This window comes from Bos mutus, chromosome X (assembly GCF_027580195.1).
Source record: "Bos mutus isolate GX-2022 chromosome X, NWIPB_WYAK_1.1, whole genome shotgun sequence".
In the NCBI taxonomy this organism is placed as follows: domain Eukaryota; kingdom Metazoa; phylum Chordata; class Mammalia; order Artiodactyla; family Bovidae; genus Bos; species Bos mutus.
In genome coordinates this window covers 82,902,953-82,929,160 of record NC_091646.1, presented here as the reverse complement: position 1 = coordinate 82,929,160, position 26,208 = coordinate 82,902,953, and the positions used below count along the sequence as shown (strand labels likewise).

The 26,208-nt window shown below is 39.2% G+C and overlaps 1 protein-coding gene across 4 annotated transcripts in view; it reads right to left on the bottom strand.

The window, feature by feature from the left end:
• VSIG4 (V-set and immunoglobulin domain containing 4) overlaps nucleotides 1-26,208 on the bottom strand; it is a 96,743-nt gene that overhangs the window by 42,212 nt on the left and 28,323 nt on the right. Inside the window, exons 2-6 of one of the 4 annotated variants that reach the window (XM_070365493.1) lie at nucleotides 19,486-19,548; nucleotides 18,756-18,833; nucleotides 16,207-16,311; nucleotides 13,459-13,480; nucleotides 12,230-13,119 (exon numbers count right to left, since the gene is read on the bottom strand). In XM_070365493.1, coding sequence (XP_070221594.1) covers nucleotides 12,882-13,119; nucleotides 13,459-13,480; nucleotides 16,207-16,311; nucleotides 18,756-18,833; nucleotides 19,486-19,548 — 506 coding nt within the window. In that variant the 3' untranslated portion in view covers nucleotides 12,230-12,881. Of the gene's footprint in view, nucleotides 1-12,229; nucleotides 13,120-13,458; nucleotides 13,481-16,206; nucleotides 16,312-18,755; nucleotides 18,834-19,485; nucleotides 19,549-26,208 lie in introns of those variants that run through there. The other 3 variants (XM_005897420.2, XM_070365492.1, XM_070365491.1) reach the window with 3 other exon arrangements.

Below are 26,208 nucleotides of genomic sequence, written 5' to 3'. Positions count from 1 at the left end.
AAATGGGGTGAACATGGTTTGCATGCCAAGTCAGTGATACCAGGGGCACCCATCCCAGTCTGAATTTAGAGATTATATATTTTAAAGAAATGCAATTTCATTCCTTCCAAATATATGCAATGGGCTATGACAAGTTTTTCCTCCTTCCTTCCTTCACTGTCCACAACTGTTGCCTATGGGGTTTACCTTTAGGTGAACCATTGTAGGAATATTTGGCTAGTTTCTTCAGTTAGTTCTGTCATAAATGGAAGCTTCTGAAGAACTCTGATTGGTGGTAAGGTATCATCACAATAATGTAATTATTGACCAATTAAATAAATTTTAAAAAGAAGAAGTGAAGAGTACAACCAACTTGCTTTTCTAAGTCTTAAACAACTCTCTAGAACTCCTATCTTATTTACTCTTTTTGACTGCACTGCTTGACTTGTGGAGTCTTAGTTTCCTTTTCAGGCATCGAACCTGCACTCTAGTCAGTGAAAGCATGCAGTCCTAACCACCAAACCACCAGGGAATTCCCATTCACACATATAATTTTTTCTTTCCAAGAAACTAAGCAAAGGTCAGCTCAGACCCTCTAATAGTCATAAATTGGAAATTAATTGAGATTTTTCTGGATATGACTACCCTTGTAGACTGAGATGATAACTGACTTGAGTTTGCTGTTTGTTAACCAGAGCCATATTAAATATTTTTGTATATTGCTTTAAAAATCTAACCCTTCATAAATTGTTGCATAGCCTTTGGGCAAATGACACGACCTCCTTGAACTTCAGCTCTTCATATGTCATATGAGGTTAATTTTAGTATCTTCCTCATAAGGTTGTTGTGAGGATATTGCATAAACTAATACATACAAAGGGCTTTAGACAGTGCCTGGCACTTAGTAAATTTTCTTGGTAAGTATAAGGCCTTTGCCTTTTTTCTCCCAGAACACGTTTGATGAGTTGGACAGGCTTTGGGGCTGCTCTTATTCTAGTATATCTATAGATATTCAAAGATATTCTTGGGCTATATTTACCCTGTTATATCAGTGGTCCCTCCATTCATACAAGCTCACCATGCTCTTTTTTACCTCTGCAATTTTACTTTTGTTCTTCTTTCTGCCTGGAATGTCCTTTTCTGACTATTAATCTTAATTATCTTTCAAGGCTGTTTTTAAATGCTGCCACTTCTGTGAAGTCTCCAAGCAGTTGGAATTAATTTTTCTTTCCACACCCTTGACTCCAGAGTTGCTTGTATTGAAGATGAAAGAGTATTGAACAACCTGCACCTTCTCTGGTTTCTCATGTCTCATTGGATAAATTTCAAACTCTCAACAGTATACAAGGGCTTCTTCAGTTTGATCTCTTTACTTCTCTTACATTGCTTTGAGCTATTCTTTCCTTTCCTTACTCTATTCTAGACCACATCAACCTCCTTATCTTCTTGGAATATGCCACATATTTTCCCACTTTAGAGATTTTACATAAGCTGTTTCTTCTGTCTAGAATAGCTTTTCACAATTATTTGCTTGGCTCATTCCTTCTTATTCTTCAGTCTCATTTCAAAATTTACTTCCTCTGAGGGGTTTTCTCGACCTATCCAAGCCTTGTGGATTAGGTTCCCTGTGTCCTAACTTTCTGAGATTCCCCCTTTCTTGTCATATTTACCTGTAACTATTTGTTCAATGACTATTTTTCACCACATTGAAAGTGCCAAGAAGGGAGGCATCTTATGTGTCTTGTTCTCTGTACTCCGAGTGCCTCACATCATGCCTGATATTAAAAAAAAAAAAAATTGTTGAGTGAATGCATCTATTCCAGCCTCATTTTAGATATGGCTCATAGAGGGAGAGGGTTTTACTCAAAGTCACATAAAGAATCAGTGGCAGAGAAGACTGTAGTCTATGTCTCCTGACTTCAGGTGCAGTGCTCTTTTCCTTATATTCACTCCACTATAGTACTTGTTCTTCATATTAATCTGGGTCCTAGGATAGGCTGTAAATTCCTTGAGAGCAGGGACTACATCTTGTACTTTTGCTGTCCAATTGTGGTAGCTACTAGCTACATGTGGTGATTGAATATTGTCATGAACTGTAGGTTTAAAATACACACAACATTTTAGAGTGTAGAATACCTCATTAAAACATGTTTTCATTGCTTACTGGTTAGGAAAACGTCTTGGATGCATTGGGTTAAATAAAATATACTATCAAAATCGCTTTCATCTATTTATTTTTTCAAATTTCTAATGTGGTTATTAGAAAATTTTTGGCTTATGTTACATTTCTATTAGATGTATACTACTGCTCTGTTGTGTGTGTGTGTGTGTGTGTGTATATATATATATATATATATATATATATATATATATATATATGTATTTTCCCTTGGTACCAACTATAGAGCTTCACAGCTGATAAGTACTCGACACACACATGTTGAATAAACTTGAGCTATAGTTGGTATATTAATTACTGCCATGTTTCTTGTTACTCTCACTGGGTTTTGGGGAACCTCACAGTGAACCATCTGCCCTCAAGCTTATGAGTACATGAAATTCTTCGATCTTGGCCTGAGGGTGCCCTATGCATTGCATCAGTCTTTGGGTTTCCTTTTGCAGGAAGCCCCAGTGCAATCATATACACAACAATCACCAAGGTTGAGGTGGAGTGTGTGGACACTGGCTTCTTGCACAGGAAGTGGCCTCAGCATTGCAATTGTTCCTGGGGCCTTTTCTTGACAGGCTTCCTATAGTGGGTGGGGGTAAATGAGCAGGGAGTTGAACTCAGTGTTGAGAGGGGCTTCTCATTTCTTTTATGGGGGTGAGGTAGGCTAAGGAATGTGGGGATCTTGGGCTCCTTCATTTGATTATGCACTGATGCATTCACTTATTCAACTCACAGTTATAGAGCAACTATTTCATTCTTGGTCCTGTGAAGAAAGGAAGGGATCAGACACAGTCTCTATTTAACAGTTTTTGGTCTGGCAAAGAGGCAGGCAAAGCCAGGAGCAATTAATTTTGTCAAGAGTGGGTGGTCACAGAAGGCTTTCCAAGGACAGTAATCATCATTACTTTCTCTATCCATCTTTAAAAATATAGGTTTTTACCTATATTTTTTTTATCTTTTTAATTTTATTTTATTTTTAAACTTTACATAATTGTATTAGTTTTGCCAAATATCGAAATGAATCTTTATCCTTCTTTTTCTAAGAACCTTTCTAATCACCACCACCTTCTTACTCTCTGCCCTGGAAGAATCATGGCTTTCTCACTCACTCTTCTGATAGCATTTTGTACCTTCATCAAATCACTTGTCTCACCCTGTAGAAATATTTATTTCCTTGGATGTATGCCTACATCCCTCTCCTCTCTAGCTTGAGAATTCCTTGATATGATGTGGTGGCTGGTGCTCAAACAAGCTGTGCATGATTTTTCAAAGACATAATTAATCAGTTTCAGAGATGGATCTATAACCCAGGGGCTATAACACAGTATCTAAGACATAAGAATTCTGACTCAAAATTTAGTGTTTTTTATTTTTTCATTTCAACACTGAGTGAATAAATGAATGCATCTACAGTGTGAGACTCTAGCACCTTCTGCCTGCTCCCCTTATCCACCTCACTTCCCCCATATCTTGTCTCATAAGTACAGTCAAGCCAAAGAACATCCAAAGTGAAAGAATTCTATGTCTTTTGGTTGGACAACAGACCTAAAGGAAAAGTCCCTTTTGTGTATTGCTGCAAATTTGGCCCTTCCCAGCATGCTTTGTGTTTATGAGGTAAAAAGAGGCTCTGATTTACTGTAGTTCAGACCTTTTGCACAGTAGGCATGAGTTGTTGATCCTCCTGACTCTAAACACTCTTTTTTCACGGACCTACTATGAAGCTCAAATTTGCCATCATGCAGAGTACATCATATGGAATTACAGGCTGGAAGAATCTAAAGCTGAAATCAAGATTGCTGGGAGAAATATCAACAACCTCAGACATGTAGATGATATCACTCTAATGTTAGAAAGTGAAGAGGAACCAAAGAGCATCTTGATGAGGGTGAAAGCGGAGAGTGAAAAAGTTGGCTTAAAACTCAACATTCAAAAAACTAACATTATGGCATCCAGTCCTATCACTTCATGGCAAATATAAGGGATAAAAGTGGAAGCAGTGACAGATTTTATTTTCTTAGCCTCCAAAATTACTGTGGATGGTGACTACAACCAGGAAATTAAAAGACATTTTCTCCTTGGAAAGAAAGCTATAACAAACCTAGACAGCATTGAAAAGCAGAGACAACTCTTTGCCAACAAAGGTCTGTATAGTCAAAGCTCTGGTTTTCCCAGTAGTCATGTATGGAAGTGAGAGTTGGACCATAAAGAAGGTTGAATACTGAAGAATTGATGCTTTCAAATTGTGGTGCTGGAGAAGACTCTCTAGAGTCCCTTGGGCATCAAGGAGATCAAACCAGTCAATAGTAAAGAAAATCAACCCTGAATATTCATTGGAAAGGCTGATGCTGAAGCTGACGCTCTAATACTTTGACCACCTGATGTGAAGAGCTGACTCATTGGAAAAGTCTCTGATGGGAAAGAATGAAGGCAAAAGAATAGGGGGACAGTAGAGGATGAGATGGTTAGATAGCATCACCGACTCAATGGACATGAATCTGAGCAAACTACAAGAGATAGTGAAGGGCAGGAAAGCCTGTCATGCTGCAGTTCATCGGACAGAAAAGAGTCAAACATGAGTTAGCAACTCAGTAACAACAATTGCTACTTTAATTGAAGATGTTGTTTCCAGAGGGTCCCTGTTAAAAATCTAGGAGAGTACCTTAACTGATAAATGAGAAAAAAAAATAAAAGTGGGTAGCTGAAATTACTCAATCTCTAGGATATAAGAAGAGAGGAAGGGTCCCTCCCTAGGACAGTGCTCAAGGGACAACCCTGACTCCACCCCAAGTTTTAGTAAGAAACAACAACAACAACAAAAAAGGAACTGAATCTTTCTAGAAGATAGATCTGGGGAAACTAGTCTCAAGGACTAAGTCAATAAATTATTCTGGTAGAAGAAAGTTTTCTACAGAGCAGTGTGAATGTGAGTGAATCCCTATTCAAGCTATCCCCTACAGCCTCTAAGCCCTGCATATGCAGAGAAGACCATAGTGAGAGAGTGGCAGTGATGGAAGGGTTAAAAAGTAACCAGGGAATATTTGAGTTGGAGAGGCCACCAAGATCATCTAGTTCAATCTCTGTTGGCTAAATGGGAAAGTAAGATTAAGGGAGGGAATAGAGCTGACAGATCTGGGAGTAGGACACAAAACTCCTGGCTCCCAGGATGTTTTTTTTTTTCTCTTGAACCTGAATTTATACTACTGTATGTGTCTTGGATAGATTATTCACTGAGTCTTGAGTACTGCAAAGAGTCCTATTTCTGCTCTATAGACTAAGGACTGAGACTTGGGCATTGCAATCATTGACAGTGATCATGCAAATATAGCCTGAAAGCATAGTAGGAATTGCCTCTATGACATGCCATCTGCCATGTCATCAGGTTTCATGATGTAGTGCCTGCATAATGGGAATTCAGTCTTCCTGGCTGTGAATGGAAACTGCCCAAGGATTGCAAACAACAGGATCTAGGAAATCATTTACTTTCTTATATCTGTCATGTTCCTCATGAATCCTGAAGGTCATAGTTGAATTTAAGGGTCTGGCATTATCTTTTCCTTCTTAAGGTCAATTACTTTCTTTGTAATCAAAATGAGAGAGTAGAAAAAGCCTAATATTTGGAATCAGAAAGACCTGAGCACAAATTCTGCCTTCTAAATTATTTCCCAGTTTTGTTTCTTTAGGAAAGCCACTTTACTTCTATGTGTCTCAGTTTCTTCACCTATAAATAGGAAAAATGATAGTACCATACTAAATGGTTGTTGATTAAATAACACATGTAAAACACGTAATAAAAGCATTATGCAAAACATAATAAATGCTTTGTAGGTATGACATTTCTTTTTTCATTCTGTCTTAAGTTCCCTAGATGCCAGAATGCAACCTGTGGGCAGAACTGTGCTAGCAAGGCCAGCTTCAAAGGTATGTGATCTGTAAAGTTTCACAGGTCTTCATGCTTAAAAAAGACCCCAAATTTAGCTTAATGTTCTGCTGTCACCATCTTGATTTTCTTTTCTTTTTTTTTTTACAAGGATCCCTTCATTTTGTACCTGTAAATTTACTCCTGTAAATTATATTTTGTGCCAATGGACTTAAAATGAATGTTTTAGGAACAGGAAACATTCCGACAGGATGAGAGAACACATGAATTTGGAGTTGACAGAAATAGATTCAAGTTCTATGTATGCCACTATTTTGCTTTTTTATATCAGGCATTTCCTTTTATCCTTGAGAAGATCAGTTTCTAAATTTTGACAATTTTTGTTTGACAATGTCTTAGCTTTGACATTTCAGGACTCTTTCAATAATTCTAAGGAAACCTCTCTGGCCATAGGCAGAACCTAGGGCAGCCAGAGCTCTCTACTCCAACTTTATGAAGCTTGGGGAATTAGTTCCTGGTGGAGTTCAGTGGCAGTGGGCAAGGGCATAGCAGTGGGGACTGTTGCTGCAGTAGGAGACCCTTTCACAACGGCACTGTTTTGTCATTTTGCACTCAGATTTCCGTTGGCTAACCTCAGCCTTATCTTCCTCATTTCTGTTTCCTCTTGAAGACACCAAAGGCCCTTCAAAACATAGGACCTTCCTGCTCAAAGCATAAAGCCCAGTTCCCTTTGACTTCTGCAGGATGGCGCATCACCAGGGAACCTATGCCTCCTACAAGATGAAGGCACCAATTCAGTAACAGGTATAGTATCCACTTGCCCTCTCTGTTTGGGTTCCCAAACTAGGGCAGTGTCTATGGCTACTAAAGGTGGCTTGGATCTACTCATCTCATTCTCTTTGGACACTTATGAATCCTGGATCAAGGGTGGGGGAGAAGAAGGGTCCCATTGGTGCCCTTCTGTCCTGAATCCTAAAATGGTAATAACAGACAGTTTAGGAGACAGTCAAATGGGAGTGGAAACTTCTCTGGAACCAGAAGTCAGGATATTTGAATAGCAGTTCTGGTTTTGCTGTTTACCCATTATGTATCTTTGAACAAGTCCTTTCTCTATTCTAGGACATATATTTTTGGCCTTTTCTGCAAAAAATGGGAGGGGAAAGATTAGATGAATTGTATCCAGAGACTCTTTTAATTTTTATATTTCTTATTTTGAAGGTTGTCAGCCCTCTGTTGAGAAGGGATGTGAAAGTGATGCTGAGTAAATATCTCTGGGTGAGGCTGAGCAGGGGGTTTAACTATGCCTAAAAAAAAAAAAAAAAAAAATCCATACTGCTCCCAGTGTGAGGATGCACAACTGGGTCAGTTGCAGGGCAAGTCTTACTACTTGGTATATTAGACCTCCCAGGGCAGGCAGAGAACAGATGGTATTTTATGTAGTGTAACAGACCAAGAGAAAAGCTTTCAGTGTCCCTCAATACCGCTCCATGTAGATATCCACCTCTTCTTCCTATGGGTTTGGCTAGCTTTTCTCAGCTAAACTTGCTTTCATTATACTCTATGGGAGAGGCATGGACTAGAACATCAAAAGTGGAAATAAAACCAGTGTAGTTTCAGCTCAACTACTGACTCCATTAATACTGGGACGAAATGGTCTATAAGGCTCTTAAGTTTCATGTACTAAAAAAGAATCTTTAACCTCTTCAAATCTCTCTTCCTTTTTGATGAAGTCAGAAAGGGTGTTCAGAAGGCTGTGGGCACATCCAGTTTATCCAGGTCTTCTCACAAAAGCTGGTAGTCAATAACACTGATAATAGAAGAAAGGCATCAGTACAGTTCTCTCTCTCTGGCCACCCTGAACTCAAACTATATTAATCAGCTTCCTTGGCTGGCTTCTCCAGGGACCGAGCTAAGGTGTCCGTGAACTCCTATATGAAAGGCTCTGGAAAGGTCACCAGACCCTTTTACAACAATTTTGCCAGGTAAGTTTTCTTGTTACCATTTCCAGGGGAGACAACTGAAGCTCAAAGGACAACTGAAACCTAAGGGAAAACTTTCCCAAAGCCACGGTTGGCTAATCGGTGCCCACAGCAACATTAGAAAAGTTTGTATAAAAGTTTGTCTTTGTTCTAAATCAGACAAAGTTTGTCTGATTCTTTCCACTATGGCCTATCTGGTGATCATGATTGTTGCTTTGGCTGAAAAAGCCACACTTCTGGGTCACTTGGAATGGATTGGATAGGTAGAGAGGGAAATGATTGGATAGGTAGAGAGGTAGAGGGTGGAAAATACTGTTTAGAGCTTTAAGTTTGAAGTTCCTCTCAGATATCAAATTGGAGGAGCATGTCACCCCTTTGAGGCTTCCTGGTGGTGCTAGTGGTAAAGAACCTGCCTGCCAATGCAGGAGACATGAAATGCAGGTTCAAACCATGGGGTGGGATGATCCCCTGGAGGAGGGCATGGCAACCCACTCCAGTATTATTGCCTGGAAAATCCCATGGACAGAGGAGCCTGGTGAGTTACAGTCCACAGGATTGCAAAGAGTCAGATTCAACTGAAGCAACATAGCACACATGCACACACATCACCCCCTTACCAACATATATTCAACTGAAAGAGTTAAGGTTTATTTATTTTTTACAAAAATACACTCTGCTGTTTCATTGACAGAGAAGTCCCTCTGCCTTGTCTTATCTAGGATAAGGCCTTCTCACCTCATGGGGCAGTTTTATATTCTTTGGAATGTTTGCAATTTTCATGCCAGTATTTAATATAAGCCAGTTACTTTCTCATATATCAACTATCACACTTGGGGAGGGGAAGAATTTGACACAGACAACCCGGAACTTTTAGGAACAGGATTTGGGCATTGCTAAGGGAATTCTCTCAGAAGTTCCAGGCATGCATGATCATGCTCCTGGTAGCTTCTTTATTTTTCACATGACTGCATTGAATGATCCCAGTAACTGACTGCCAAGTCCACTGCCAACAATACTTACACCCATTTTGTGGATGTGGAAAACTAGAGTTCAAAGAGATGGAATTATTTACCCAAGATTTCTCAACTACTTAATAGAAGAGCCAGAATTCATGCCCAAGCTTAGCCTAAAAGCCTTTGTTCACAGTCATAACACTGTAAGAACATAACGTACTGAGTAGCACACATAGCACACATAGCATAGAACACTGTGTGAACTGTGAGAACACTGTGAGAACCATAGGAAGGTGAGACATGGACATTAACTCTGGGACCTGGTCTTTTCCTGCACAGAGAACCTCACTGTAGCTAAGGACCCCTAGAAATGCCATAGCTATAGGACTCAGGCCTGAGAACCCCCCAACTGGGCATTGGGACTTCACCTGCAGTATCAACTGGGCCTTCCACATATACCATAAAGATCCTTCTTCTTGTTAAAAGCCTTATTGCCTATTTCATTCACTTCCTTATTTTGATGATTCACCTAGTCCCTACAGCCTCTGCAGTTTCCCTGGTGCTCAGGGTGTGACTCCTTTCTCTCTCTTTCCCTCCAAGGTCACATCTTCCAGGATGATCTCGCCTCCCCACTGAAGCCCCTGGCCCAGCCTCCTGCAGTGCCATGCTCCGTGTATTTGACAAGCTGAGTTGGACACTCCATGTAGTAGTGTCAGTTTGTCAAATACCCCAAGTGTGGCATATGCCTAGCAGCTCCAGGCCGAGACACTTGAGATACAACAGAAGAGAGACAGTTGGATACAGGAACACTCAGCAAATACCAACTAAATTCTCAGAAGTTATTTTTGGTGACTTTGAGGGAAATAAACCATTATACATGAAGCTGTGGGGGAAAAATGAAGCAGCTCTGCTACACACAGTGGGAGCCCTAGGGGGACACAATAGTCTTGAAAAGGCATTTGGGCATTTTCAAGGGATGTAAACGTTCTTTGATTCATACTTTCTTCCTTCACACTCCCCTCCCAGAGTCACATAGCAAGGACATCAGGACTTAGGAACCCAATTTCTTGACACTTTATCTTGACTTCTAAACACACTCTGACCTTACTTATCTCTCTCCTTTTCCTCATGCTGTTTCTCCTTCTGGGAATACCTTCTTTATTTCTCTCTTCTCAACTAATTCTTTCCCATAATTCCTGGCCCAGCCAAAGTCCAGCATCTCCAAAGACTTGAAAGTTAACTTATATTCTTTCCTGCTTCATTCTTCAACACACTCCTTGCCTGGGTGCTTGTATGTACCCATTTATCTCTTACTGGCCAATGGTACCTTTTGAATTGTTAGTGAACTTATTTCTTTTTTTTTTGGTTTGTCTTGTTTATTATTATTATTTTTTTTAATGGCCGAATTCTCAACAACAACCTTGAAGGAGTTCTTAAACAAATTCAAGCTTTTCTGACACTCAATAATGGATATATTCTAAAGTCATATATTTTGGACAAAGTTTTCTAACAATATTTCAAATATTTCATAATTTCTTTTTAAATTTAAATTTATTTATTTTAATTAGAGGCTAATTACTTTACAATATTATGTTGGTTTTGCCATACATCAACATGAATCCTAAGGGAAGTATTTTTTTAGTTCCCCACTAGATTGTGAACTCCTAGAGAACAATATTCTTTCCGTGATTGCTCTCTCCCCATTCCATCCCTACTCTAACCTCAGCACAGTGCTCTAGTTACAGAAAATACTTAATAAATGCTTATTAATAGAAAAATTTTCCACTAGTCCCTTAACTTTGGACCTTTGGGTCAAATGCTACCCAGGAACTTTGTGAAAAACCAATTTTGGTAACTACAATGCTATAGGGTATGTGAGGTAACTGCCAACATGGAGGGTTTTATCCCTGAGAAATAGGGTCAAGAGTCAGAGGATGAGAGCAAAAAAGTAGACTCAGAGAGCAAGTAAGTTTTGGAATTACTTGGTAGCAAAAAGTTATATAGATACTTTATTGGAGGATTTTTCAGAGACTTTAATATTGAAATATTGCTTTGGAAATCTCCGAGAGAGAGCCATAGAGTGAAACATTTCCCATGCTTATCTGATTATGGAATTTTTTTCTGTGGTCCATTTCCTGGGTCTTGAATTTCATGGAACAAAATTTGAGAAACTACCTTAGAGGAACTTTATATTTTTCATCTTTTCTGGAGATCTTGTCTTTTTACCAAACAGCTACTTGCCTAAGACAGGTCCAATGTTATCACATCATTTTTGTTTACTCTATACTGTATATTTGGACTAGGTCTATACTTAGGACTTTCTTACTGACTTATTTTATATGTAAAAAATTATCAGGTTTTGGACAGAGATGATCTCTGGAAGTTTCCTGCTGTAATATATATATGATCCTAGGTCTGTAATTTTATCTTTTGTGTGACATTTAATCAACTTGTAGCATCCATGTTAACTGGCATCATTAAACTAATTTAAATGTTTGCTTTCAATTTTTTCTACTCTGGAACAATTTATGTAGCAACAAAAAAATGCATACAGGCCCTGGTGATGGAAGTACTCCTTGATTCATTACTTTCATTCCTATAAAACAAAGGGATCCTTGCTCACTTTTGTGTATAATTTTGACTTTTGTAATCAGTGTATGGGGGGCAGCTGTTGGTTAAATCTGAAATGACCTTGGAGTTGCATTGTAATCAAAAGTGGTGCATGTCAGCTTCCATAGAGGGTGAAGAAGTTGATTTGACATGAATTACCTGAGGAAAAGTTGAACTTGCCCAGAGCAGGTCTTCACTGAGGAGAATGATTTAAAAAGTACATTGCATGCACACATATTCAGAAAGATAAACACACACACACACACACACACACACACACACTCAGACTCCTAGTATCTATTCTGCTTGAGAAGAAAGACTTCCATGCTGTGACCTTTACCCCACATTATAAGAAGGGGTCAGGAGATAAAGATGACCTATGAAAAGTATAACTTTTCCAAAGATGTTATGAATCTAGGAAGTAAAAATCTCTGAGGGTGATGCATCTATAGTTTGGAAAGAAGGAGAGCTCTTTATCTGTCGACCCACAGTCCCTGAGACAGAAGAAAGACTCCTTTTTTTATGGTTTCCAATTAACCTGGGTAGAGTCACCCAGGTGGAGCTGGAAGGATGATTAAGAGAATAGAAGGCAGTTGAGTACTCTTTTACCAAAGGTTTATTGTGTTTCAGTGAGCTCACTGCTGAAATGAAGTAAGGATAGCATGGGTGCAAGGGAAGAAAAAACAAAAAAGAAAAGGTTCTATCCATACTCCCAGGGCCTCAATCATCTCAACTAGTCTTACTTTAATCACTCTTGGTAGGTACTTGAGAGAGGACCAATATGACCAATGTTGTTATTATGCTTAGATATTTATTGAGCATCAAAAGAATACTAGAGCACTAGGCTCATAGTACAGGAGCAGATCTGAACCCTGGTCTGTTTCATGATAATCTTGATTCAAAGTTATCTGGCACTAGGGAAAGGGAAGTGACCTGAACCTAACTCATCCTCTGAGCTGGCAGAGCTGAGCCTCTCTCTGGTCGTTCAGTGGTAAGAGGACAAAGTTGAGTGGCATCTGGAGGCATGGTGACCAAGTCCTAGTGCTACGGGCACTTTTTTCTGATGTTTGGAGAAAAGCAATGGAAGATGTAGGCAGGACAACTAGAAGGGTCTAGGGCATGGCCCAGCAGCAGGCTTGCTTGAGGTACATATGGCAACTTCTTAGGCAAAACCAATTACTCTTAGGAACCCCATTGTTGGCAAGGAAGACATGTTGGACTAACCAGGAAGAAACAGCAGGGAAAGGGGCCATGTAGAATTCCTGGGCTGAATAGGCAATTATGTCAATAGACATCACCTCAGTAGGACATTTTTAGCAGACATTCTTGACCTTGGTGGCTAGAAGCTCATAATCCAGGGAATCTGTATGCAGCAGATGAGCATAGTCACTGTTGATCTGGGTGATGATCTGGTACTCCTGGCCCAGGCAAGGCTCGTCAGAGTAGTCATTGCCCAGAGTCTGGGAAGCTGGCTCTTCATCGGAGCAGCCACTTGTGAAGAGGGCCACCCTCATTGTTTCACCAGAGTCACTGGCCTCCCTGGCATGAAACCTGTGGTCCAAGAGCCCACCACCCATGAGAAGAAACTTGAATCTGGTACCTTGGTTTCCCACTTTTCTGCCCCAATTATTGACAACTGACCATCAGGCACCTGCCACCCAAGGATTCTTGGAACAGAGGTCTAATGTACTTGGGTTATTTTGTGTGTTCACTGGGTCAGGACAGTACCACAGGAGGTGCTTCTGAGAGGGAAGAAAGTTGTGCCCTGACCTTGAAGGCCTCTGGGCTTAATATTGGGTCTGTACCAAACCCCCTTGCCTCTATGCCAATAATCAACAAACTTGAGGACAAGGAACAGGTCAGAAGATAGAAGATGAGAAGCTATCTTACCTGGCCACTTCATAGACATGATCTAGGAAAAAAAAAAAAGAAGAATCAAGTCAGAAGTCTCCATAGGGAATGGGTAAGGGCCAAATGCAAGTCCTTGTGAAAAGAAAAGGGAAGAAGAGACAGGGGAAATCACAATATGTCTCAGCCTTCCAACAAATAGAAGCTGTTAGGAAGGTGGGTTGAAATACAGATTTACCTGTTTTTCAACAGATGCAGATTTATCTGGGAAAGGAAGAGGAAGCACACTTGATCACTGTCATCTTTGGCACAGTCTGACTCTGGACATTGGGCTAGAGCTTGGTGTGATGGGGGATGGACACTGGAACTGGATCCACTCTCCACCCAGGAGTCTTGCCAAATATCCTTCAGGGAGTCTTTATGAAAAACTTGGCAGCCATTCAGACCCCAGACAAAAGGGCCTGAATTATCAGTCTGATGCCCGAGACTATAGCTTGAGTCATTCTCAAGTGCATTTATCCCCATCCTGCAACCAGGAAGGATCTTGGAATAAATCACCATTGCCCCCTAGTGTCTGTGGAGAAGAAGTATCTACATTCCACATAGGCTTAAAAGCTCTCTAAGTGAGTAAGTGAAGTCGCTCAGTTGTGTTCGACTCTTTGCAACCCCATGGACTGTAGCCTACCAGGCTTCTCTGCTCATGAGATTCTCCAGGCAAGAATCCTGGAGTGGGTTGCCATTTCCTTCTCCAGGGCATCTTCCCAACCCAGGGATCGAACCCAGTTCTCCCGCATTGCAGGAAGACACTTTAACCTCTGAGCCACCAGGGAAGCTCTATAGCCTGGTACAAAGATGGATGTACTGCCCTCTAGGTGCTTGTAATCTTTCAGAGATGCAACTGGAAATGTAAGCATTAAACCACAACAAAGCAAAAACAGAATGCTGCAGGTCTTTTGTTTGGTGATAAAGCCTTAAATTTCCATGTCTTACCTCCCTGATTGGCTCTGCAGCTTTCATACTGTAGGATCTTTTTCATTTTTATATGCCTAGTGCATGGTACATAGTAGGTACTCAGAAGCTACATGTTAAATTGAGATGATGCCCTGAGGCTGTCTCCCTTATACAGAGATAGAATGCAGGAATTCTGGAAAGGCAATCTAGGGAGGAAAAAGTATAAAGACATGAGGTGTGTCACCTATTTGCCTGTTTGACTTCAGTGACTGGGAATGAAATTAGGTCTAAGAGAATGGTGGGGGTTGACAAGATAGGCCAGAGCCACATTACAGAGGGCCTTCAATGGGATGCTACATTTTGACCTCTGTCCTCTGAGTCATGGGGAGCCCTGGACTGTTTTTGAAAGGGAAATAATCTAGTATTGTTACAGTTTATACTTAGTCTTATTGAGACTATAATGAATGTTTTCCTTTTAGTACACCTAGGATTTGTGGCAAATTAAGATATCTCCACTTCCAAGTTTAGCTTCACGGATCATAGCCATGGTAATTGGCCAAGACAAGAGTTTTTACTTCAAACCCAGGACAAGGAGAAACCCAAGGCTTCCTCCTCTTTTTGGGTTGGAGAGACCTATGGTAGAAATCAGACTATTAGGGAGTAGGAGCTACTTCAAAGGAAGAGACACATAAATGCTAGTTAAAATGACTAGTGCAAAAGGAATTGAGATGTAGTTAGGCTTTACTTAGAAGTAAACATTAAGAGTCTCTTTTTCTTCTGTTGGCAAACAGATGTTAAATGACCCTGACAACTACAGTGTAATCATGTCACTGCCTGGCTTAAATTTTTTAAGTGATTTTTAATGCAAGGCTTAGAGAAGAAATTCCAAATTCCTTAACCTGTCATTCAAGACTTTCTAGAATCAGGAATGAACTTATCTTTTCCTTTGTATTTCTCTATTGCTTGGCTACATGAATTTTCTCTATTGATGACTCCACTCATATTTATCTTTTACAATTTCACCCCTTTATTCATGTAATTTCTTGTATTTGTAGAATATTGTCCCCTATCAATGGCTTTCATCCTCCAAGGTATGGTCTAAGTCCTGCCTCCTCATGAAAGCCCTTGATAATTATTCTACCCCTAACTGATTCTCCTATCCTTTGGATCTTTTTAGCATTGATTATCTTCTCCAAGCTTTGAGTTCACAACCTTTATAGCTATGTATTGTTATTGATAAACTCCATGACTCTACCTTGATTCCATTAATTAAACTGTAAATAACTTGAAGCAATAATTGTTACTTCTCCTTCTCTTGCATCCTCATTAAAAATCCACTATGTAGATGCTGTGCCAGGTTGAGTAAAAAGATTTGTGAATTAACTTTCATATGTTGTACTCTTATTGCATGTCTGTCTCCATGGATTTCCTATCCTCACTTTCAGGATAGGCTGGGGACCCTTTGAAGTGCCTAACATAGTGCTTGATGCAGAGTTTATGCTGGGGTTTCTTTGGAAGGAATGATGCTAAAGCTGAAACTCCAGTACTTTGGCCACCTCATGCAAAGAGTTGACTCATTGGAAAAGACTCTGATGCTGGGAGGGATTGGGGGCAAGAGGAGAAGGGGACGACAGAGGATGAGATGGCTGGATGGCATCACTGACTCGATGGACGTGAGTCTGAGTGAACTCCGGGAGTTGGTGATGGACAGGGAGGCCTGGTGTGCTGCGATTCATGGGGTTGCAAAGAGTCGGACACGACTGAGTGACTGATCTGATCTGATCTGTACTGCTGAATGAAAGAATAAGCAAAAGCCACCCATTCATATTCATCACTCACCCTGTTGGGATGTCTTCCTGCAGACCATGATATAAGTCATGGTGATGAACACTATACAGCACAAGGAGATGATGAGAATTATGGCAAAGATAGACAGGCCTTTTCCTAGGGGGCAAAACAAGACCAAGTGGTATCTGGTTGAAAACAGTCCAGAAACAGAGACTCCAAGGATCAGTCTAGACTAGCTCACAGTTCTTTCTTTTCCATCTTCTCCTAACTTATTTAGCTAGCCAGAGAGACAAACAAAACCCTGGATCCATGAAAAAGACTTGAAAGAAGCTAGAGACTCCATGTACATGCAAGTTATTTCAGGTCCACTCGTTGATGGCTGATTGGCCTGGACATTTGAACCAGTACTCCATGCTTTCCATGGGGCCAAGACAAGAGGTTTCTCACATTTTCTTAGGAGAAAGTGCTTCCCAGCTTCACAAAAATACTACCGTATTGAGATTATGATCAATTACTTCTCTGTCCAAGTATTCAGGTTTCTTAATCCTCAAAACATATTTCCACTGTCTCCTGGGTTACCTATCTAAATCATGAAGGAAACCCCTGGACTAGGCTTCTGGTCCTGGGTCTGTTATTTATTTGCTGTATGACTGTAGTAGGCAGAATAAGGGTCCTCCAAAGATGCTCATATTCATATCCCCAGTATGTTAGTTTACATTGTAGGGAAGAATTAAGATTGCAGATATATTTAAGATTGTTAATTCATTGACTTTGAAGTGGGGAGATTATCTTGAAATATCTGGGTGGGCTCAATGGAATCTCAAGGGTCTCCCCAAAGTGGAAGAAGGAAACAGAAGAGGGGATGATAGTGAGATATTTGAAGATACTACATTGCTAGTTTTGAAACTGGTGGAAGGTAATCAGAAGCCAAAGAAAGAAGGTAACCTCTAGGAACTGAAAGGAGGACAAAGAAACTGATTATCCCCAGTATCCAAAAATAACACAGCCCAATTATACCTTGATTTTAGCCCAGTATGTCAGACTTCTGATGTCCAGAAGTATAGGATAATACATTTGTGTTATTTTAAAGTGCTAAGTATGGGGTACTTTTTCAGTAGTCCTAGAAGGCTAAATACATAGAAGTCATAGAAGAATAAATACAGTGACTTTAATCAGATTTTTTTACTAATACCTTAGTTTCCCCATAAGTTCAATGAAAATATTGGATGATGTCTAATGCACTTGTAGCTATAATATTCTGAATCTAGGGAGTGAGGTCAGGGGATATGGATGGAGAGGGAAAGGAATCCCAGTGTCCTTAGGATTTACTGCTGCAACTGACTTTGTTTTCTCTAGATCCCAAAATATTATATCTTAGACATCTGGTATTTGTGGTCTTTAGAGCTCTGATTGGAGTTGAGAGAACCTAAGCTATAAAATGATACAGATCAAGGGAAGGTTCCTCATTGGAGAGAGTAAAGTTGTAAAATAATTAATAGAGGATGTAGGGCATAAACTCCAAATCTTAGAGTATCCAGTCTTCCAAAAGTTATTTTCCCATCTTCTCAAATCAACTGTCTTAAGAAGTATCTTCTAGCTCCCCTTCTTCTATGGATATTGCCATAGGAGAGACATGGAACTATGGAAGTCTTCAAGCCAAAAGTGACAACACAGAAATGGAACACAAAACAAGCTTAAGCTGTGACCTGAGACAACCAAGAAACTCTGCAACCAGGAGGGCAAAAGTACAGAGGCATTAAGAAGTCCACCATCAATGACACACAACCAGAGGGTAAGACCAGGAGTGATAGTCATTGAACTATTATGTACTTATCAATCAAAACAGATACCTACTGTAGACCTGGAGTCTTAGAGGTCTCCAGGCATCAACACTTTTGTTGCCGGACCATGGGGGTGGTCTAGAGAGTTCTGAGGGATGGGCCAAGGCAGCCAAGGTGATAATGGGAAACAGTGGTTAAGAGAAACATCTAGCATCAACTAGTATTGTTGATAAAATAAAATGATATAAAATATAAGTATTTCATTGTTTTAATAATCAATGTATTCAAACCACTGCATACCAGCTATTAGCTCCAGGTGAAAACCCAAAGAACTTATATTTGGGGTTTGCATCTCTGAGACTTTGACTTAGGGATCCTTGAAACTTTGAAGGAATCAGAAATCAGCTACAAGCTGCTTGGTGACCTCTGAAGAATAACTCAAGTAATGAAGCCTTGCCACTACCCTTACCTGGTCCAATGCCTGTCTCCCTGGGAGAGATGGCTGAAATCATAGTCCAATTCCAATTCTTACATAGAATGTTTAGGAAGTACATTATCATGCCAAAAGAGAAATAAGAACAAAGATATCACTACCCTTAAACCCATTCTGACTTTGAACATCCCTGTATCTGTATCTTTCCCTATCCTTTCTCCATTCTATCCATCTCATCTGTCTCTAGGACCTTTGATCATAGCCTGGAACATAGGAGGTAACAGTTTGCAGAGTAGAATGGCATAGAATAGTGTGTATAGTGGAAACTTTTTGTTGCAAAGTTAAGAGCCAAAAAGGAAGAATAGAAGTGTTAACATTTCCCTTACCTGGTCCAGCACTTGTCTTTCCAATATCACCATCCATTTCAGTTATTCTGCCCCAGGATATATTCACTGTGTATGTTGCTATAACAACAGGATTATTAGGGTCAGAGATCTCTCTTCCAGATAGGAAATTTCAAGATGGAGGGTGGCTACAAAGATTGCAGTTCTTCTATGGGTATCTGTGCTAAGATTTCCAGAATTCCTGGCCATGTCATTGACCACTATTATTGGGTTAGCCAAAAAGTTCATTTGGGTTTTTCCATAATATCTTACAGAAAAACTTGATTGAACTTTTTGGCCAATTCAATACAATAATGTGATAGCTTATTTTATTTTTTTACTGTTGGTGGGAAGAAGGCCCATAGAGGAGAGAAAATATACCTGAAGTCCCATAGCAATTCAGACTAGGAGCAGAGCAGAAGTCAGTTTTCTTTTTCCACTTTTCCTATAGGGTTATTCAAATTCTCTCCTTCTTTTTGCCTCAGACATTTTTACAGAGAAAAAAAAATATATATATATATATATATATATATATATATATATATATATAGATAGATGATTCACTTCTTCATGACCCTTAGGTCTTTTTATTTCCATGTCTTTATTACCATGTTCCTTCTGAAGAACCCAGTGACCTCTTATGACCTGTCTAATGGCATTGAGCCTCCTCCCTTGGCTTCCATGACACCATTTCAGACCTTCCCTATTCCCACAGAACCCCAGTAAAACTCACCTTCCAAGGGGGTTTGCATGGTTGGAAGTGACTTAGTCTTGGTCTCAAGTGGCTTTGAGGAATCTGCAAGGAAAAGGGAGTCCATTCAAGGGCCCTGGCACCCCTGAGTGAACAGTTGAATGTTTTAGGAAAAAATGGGAAATAAGTAATGGCCAGTCAGATACTTAATTAATCTGGATGGGGAAAATATTTTGTTTTAACTAACTTCCAGTTGAAATTTAGCTACTTATTCTCTTGAGAGGGTCTTAGAAGTATTACAAAGAAGGTGGCTGTAGTGAGTTAGTAAAGATAATAGAGTAATAACCTCCAAACACTTACTTCTTCACAAAAGCAGTGAAATGACTGACAATTTTTTTAAACTTTTTTTTCTTTAAGATTTTGGAAAAATAGCCAAAGATTTGAATCAACCCGGGTAGCATTTATGGAAGAAAAACACTCCAATCTTGTTAAGTACAGCAAGTATTGTTGCATTTTAATTTACCCCAGCTCTATTACCCTGTCCCAGGCCAGTAGTAGCCTTGAAAATAAGCCTTGTTCAAGGTGCTAGACTGAACAGAACAGATTTAATTCCCCCCAAAATTGTCATTATTTGACTTCTGTGGCAGTTCCCTGAAAGACCTGATTCAAAAGGCTTATCTTCATTGATCGTCTAGTGTTAAAACTCTTGCTAGGGAAGGGGTGTATTTGTCAGACAGATGCCTGGAGCATTAAACAACAACTAAGGTAAACAAGAGACTTGCCAAAAAGCTTTAAAAAAAAGTAATTAAAAGTTCAGAGACTTTGAAAATCTCTGACACATTCATGAAATCTGGAAAGCCAAGACATGAATAGTATTGTGTGCATGCTCAGGAAAGACATGAGAATGTCATATGTTCTTATCTCTGACTAGCCTTGAGGCTCTGCATTAGCAGGAAATGAAGGCTACAGCATAGTTATAAACTTCCTGGGTAAGCATTGAAAACAGTTAAACAAGCAACAGAACCCTTGAGTTTTATTGATTCCAACTATTTAAAGAAATATCTGTCCAATAAATATTTGACCACAAAATTGATCAGAGACTTAAGTGGCAATCCATGACAAAGAATAAAAGAGACTACATAGAATTAGCTCAGACAGTTATTGAACAAATAAATAGCAATTAATACAGAAAGCAGCAACAAAAGCAAGCCCTGGAGAGAGACAGAGACTCAGAATTCTAAATTTGTCACACTATATTATTTAAAAAGTCAAATTTTCAACAAAATATGAGACATGCAAAGAAACTAGAAAGTATGGAGCTTCTGGTTAAAGATGGCAGAGTAGAGCACCATCTCCTTCTGCGAGAAAACCAAAATTGAAACTAGCTATTGAACAATCATCAACAGGAGAATGTTGCAACCTACCAAAATAAGACACCCCACATCCAAAGACAAAGAAGCCATAGCAAGATAGGAGGAGGGGTACAATCACAATAAAATCAAATCCCTTCCCTACCGGGTGGGTGACCCACAATCTGGAGAAAAATCATACCAAAGAAGTTTTCCCACTGTTGTTAAGGTTCTGAACCCCATGTCAGGCTCCCCAGCCTGGGGACCCAACAAACAGACTGGGAATATACAGGGAATCTGACCTTGAAGGCCAGCAGTATTTGATCATAGGACTTCCACAGGACTGGGAGAAACAGAAACTCCAGTCTTAGAGGGCACAAACAAAAGCTTGTGTGCACTAAGCCTCAGAGGAAGGGAGCAGTGAGACCACAGGAGACTGAATCAAAACTACTTGCTAGTGTTGGAGGGTCTCCTGTGGAGGCATGTGTCTGCAGGGGATTACCACAGGGATGGGGACACTGGCAACATCAGTCTGGGAAGGTCCCCCTTGGTGTAAATCCTCTTGGGTTGCCATTAGCCAGACCACAGAACCTGTAGACCCAAGGGCTGGGTCACCTCTGGCCAAAAAACTACCAGGAAGGGAGTGCAACACCACTCATCAGCAGATAATTGGATTAAAACTTTACTGAGCAAGGCTCTGCCCACCAGAGCAAGACCCAGTTTTTCCCACCACCAGTCCCTCCCATTAGGAGGCTTACACAAGCCTCTTATAATCCTCCATCAGAGGGCAAACAGAGAAGAGAGAAGAGGCACAGTCTGACGGTGACCAAATTACAGAAAGTTAATCATCATGAAAAAAAATAGAAAGTTATGTCCCAGATGAAGGAACAAGATAAAACCCCAGAAAAACAGCTAAATGAAGTGGAGATAGGCAAACTTTCAGGAAAATAATTCAGAGTAATGATAGTGAAGATGATTCAGGATCTCAGGAAAAGAATGGAGGCAAAGATTGAGAAGATGCAAGAAATGTTTACCAAAGACCTACAAGAACTGAAGAACAAACAGGTGAATAATACACTAGAAGAAATCCATAGCAGAATAACTGAGGCAGAAGAACAGATAACTGACCTGGAGGACAGAAAGGTGAAAATCACTGCAGGAGAACAGAATATAGAGAAAAGAATGAAAAGAAATGAAGATAGACAGACAAAAATAAATAAATAAAAGATATTTGCAATGTCAAGCCATAATGGGAACATGATTAGCCTAATAATATAAAATAATTACATACAACTCAGGGGGGAGGATCAAGCAGAGTGATAAGTGGAAGTACATACATGCACATATTTTCATCTACTCAGCCAGTCTATGTCTTTTGTTTGGTGCATTTAATTCATTTGCATTTAAGTGCAAAACTACAGTTTTCGTGTTTTAGGTTCATTTTCTGTAGATAGATCTTTTCCTTCTCTTGCTTCCTGCTTGGAGAAGTTCCTTTAGCATTTGTTGTAAAGTTGGTTTGGTGGTGATGAACTCTCTTAACTTTTGCTTGTCTGGAAAGCTTTTGATTACTCCATCAAATCTTAAGGAGAGAGTCTTGCTGGGTAGAGTATTCAGTTTTTCCCACCACCAGTCCCTCCCATCAGGAGGCTTGCACAACTGTAAATAATATGTATATATATTTTAGAAAACATGAACTTTTGCCTAACTAAAAAAATGTGTGAGTTTGATTCCACTTATTTGATTTAGTATGAATAGAATGTTAGATTTATAATTTAAGAAAATAGATAGGCAAGAAGCAGCAAAGGTTTACTATGTAGCAGAGGGAAATATAGTCAATATCTTATATTACCCTATAATGGAAAATAATTTCAAAGATAATATATGAATATATGCATAACTGAATCACACAAAATTTCTACATTTTGAAATTTAGTATTGTTTACCAGTTTTTCTAAATGTCCTATGGACATCTAATAGCAACATAAGAGATATAAAATTTTAAATACATTTTGTAGGATATAAAATTAATGTAAATTTATATAAATAGAAATCAACTGTATTTAAATTATTGACATCATCAAGATGCTCCTATTCTTATTTTTTTCTGCATTTGATAAAATATTCTCAGAGAAATGTTAATATGTCTCACTATGATTATATATTTTTTCTTTCCCCTTATATTTCTTCTGAGATTTTTGCTTTATGTATTTTTGTTTCTTTTCTGTTAGGTACCTCATGGTTTATGATATCTATCTTTGTGAATTGTACTTATCTTTAAAAATATTCATCTTTGTTTAATTTAAAAATAAATAAATTTATAAATTAAAAAAAATAAACTAGAAAATATAGTCCATAAACTTATTTAAAAAAGCAATGAATAGAAACTTTCTCTGAGGAAGTACAGATACTGGACTCATTAGAAAAAAATACTTTAAATCAACTAAATTTGTTATTAAAAAAAAAAGAAACAAATCAAAGGAAACTATGTCCAAAAAACTAAAATAATGAGGGCAATTCAAACCAAGTTGTTGTTCTGTCACTCAGTTGTGTCTGACTCTTTGTAAACCCATGGGCTGCAGCACACCAAATTTCCCTGTCCTTCACTATCTCCCAGGGTTTGCTCAAATTCATGTCCATTGAGTCAGTGATGCTATCTAACCATCTCATCTGCTGAAATGCTCTTCTTTTCTCTTCAAATTTTCCCCAGCATCAGGGTCTTTTCCAATGAGTTTGCTCTTTGTATCAGATAGCCAAAGTACTAGAGCTTCAGCGTCAGTCCTTCCAATGAATATTCCCATTATTTTAAGAATTTTCCACACTTTGTGGTGATGCACACAGTCAAAGGCTTTAGTGTAGTCAATGAAGCAGAAGTAGATATTTTCATGGAATTCCTTTGCTTTCTCTGTGATCCAACAAATGTTGGCAGTTTGATCTCTGGTTACTCTGCCTTTTCTAAACCCAGCTTGTGCATCTGGATATTATCAATTCAAGTACTGCTGAAGTCTAGCTTGAAGGATTTTGAGCATAACCTTACTAGTATGTGAAATGAGTGCAACTGTATGGTAGTTTGAACATTCTTTGTTACTGCCCTTCTTTGGGATTGGAATGAAAACTGGCCTTTCCTGTCCTGTGGCCACTGCTGAGTTTTCTATATTTGCTGACATATTGAGTGCAGAACTTTTACAGCATCGTCTTTTAGGATTTTAAATAACTCAGCTAGAATCCCATCATATTCATTAGCTGTGTCTGTGGTCATGTTCTTAAGGCGACTTGACTTCACACTCCAGAATGTCTGGCTCTAGGTGAGTGACCACACCATCATAGTTATCTGGGTCATTAAGACCTCTTTTGTAGAGTTCTGCCACTTCTTAATTTATTCTGCTTCTGTTAACTTCCTACCGTTTATGTCATATATCATGCCAAACCTTGCAAGAAATGTTCCTTTGATCTCTCTGATTTTCTTGAAGAAATCTTAAGTCTTTCCCATTCTATTGTCATCTTATACTTCTTTGCATTGTTCTTAAGAAGACCTTCTTATGTCTCCGTGCTATTCTCTGGAACTCTGCATTCAGCTGGGTATATCTTTCCCTGTATCCCATGCCTTTCAGTTCTCTTCTTCCCTCAGCTATTTGGAAAGCCTCCTCAGACAAACATTTTGCCTTCTTGCATTTCTTTTTCTTTGGGATAGTTTTGGTTACATCTTCCTGTGCAATGTTACAAACTTCAAACCAAGTAGAAAATGTCAGTAAACAAAAATTATAAAACAGGAAAAAACTAGAAATCCTGGAGATGAAAGATACAACAACTGAAAAAAATGCATGCATGCTAAGTTGCTTCAGTCATGTATGACTCTTTGCAATCTTATGGACTGTGGCCTGCCAGGTTCTTCCCTCCATGAGGTTTTCCATGCAAGAATACTGGAGTGGGTAAGCATGCCCTCCTTCAGGGGCTCTTCCTGATCCAGTAATCAAACTGGCATCTCTTATGTTTCCTGCATTAACAGTTGGGTTCTTTACCACTTCTGACATCTGAGAAGCCCCAACTGAAAGAATAAAACCCACTAAAAAGAAGAATTCACTAAAACAGATTTAAACAGGCATAATAAAGAATGAGTAAAACTGGTGTCAATTGAAATTAGCAGATTAGAGAAACAGAAAGGAAAGTGAATGAAGAAAAATGACCAGCACCTCAGAGAACTGCAGGTCATCTTCAAGTGTACCAATATACACATAATGGAAGTTACAGAAGAGGATAGAAAAGCACAAACAAAATATTTTAAAATGCTATGTAATGTCAAAAACTTTTTGACATTTTTATTTTTATTGACATTTTTATTTTTATTACTTTTTTATTCCTGTTTAGTTGTGTCTGACTCTTTGCAATCCCATTGACTGCAGCTCCATCTGACTCTTTGCAACCCCATTGACTTTAGCACACAAGGCTTCCCTGTTCTTCACTATCTCCCTGAGCTTGCTCAAACTCATGTCCATTAAGTCCATGATGTCATCCAAACATCCCATCCTCTGTCAGCCCTTTCTCCTCCTGCTCTCAACCTTTCTTAGCATCAGGGTCTTTTCCAATGAGTCTTCTTGGCCAAAGTATTGGAGCTTCAGCTTCAGCACCAGTCCTTTCAATGAATATTTGGGACGAATTTCCTTTGGGATTGAATGGTTTGATCTCCTTGCTGTTTAAAGAATTCTCAAGAGTCTTCTACAACACAATAGTTCAAAAGCATCAATTCTTCAGTGCTCAGTCTTCTTTATGGTCCAACTCTCATATTTGTACATGACTATTGGAAAGCTTTTTAGCTTTGACTAAAAAGACTTTTGTAGGCAAAGTAATGTCTCTGCTTTTTAATACACTGTTTGGGTTTGTCAGAGCTTTCCTTCAAAGGAGAGAATGTCTTAATTTCATGACAGCAGTCACCATCCACAGTGATTTTGAAGCCTGAGAAAATAAAATCTGTCACTGTTTCCATTGCTTGCCCATCTATTTGCCATGAAGTAGTGGGACTGGATGTCATGATTTTCATTTTTTTTTAAATACTGAGTTTTAAGCTAGCTCTGTCACTCTCCTCTTTAATCTTCATCAAGAGGCTCTTTATTTCCTGTTTGGTTTCTGGCATTAGGGTGATATTGCTTGCATATTTGAGGTTGTTGATATTTCTCCTGGCAATCTTGATTTCAGTTTGTTATTCATCCAGCCTGGCATTTCACATGATGTACTCTGCATAGAAGTTAAATAAATACACATACAATGTGTTAAAATGCAGATACATCACTATACTTACAAAGGTGATACCACTGTAATGGCAGAAAGCAAAGAGGGACTAAAAAGCCTCTTGATGAAGATGAAAGAGAAGAATGAAAAAGCTGGCTTAATACTCATCATTCAAAGAACAAAGATCATGGCATCT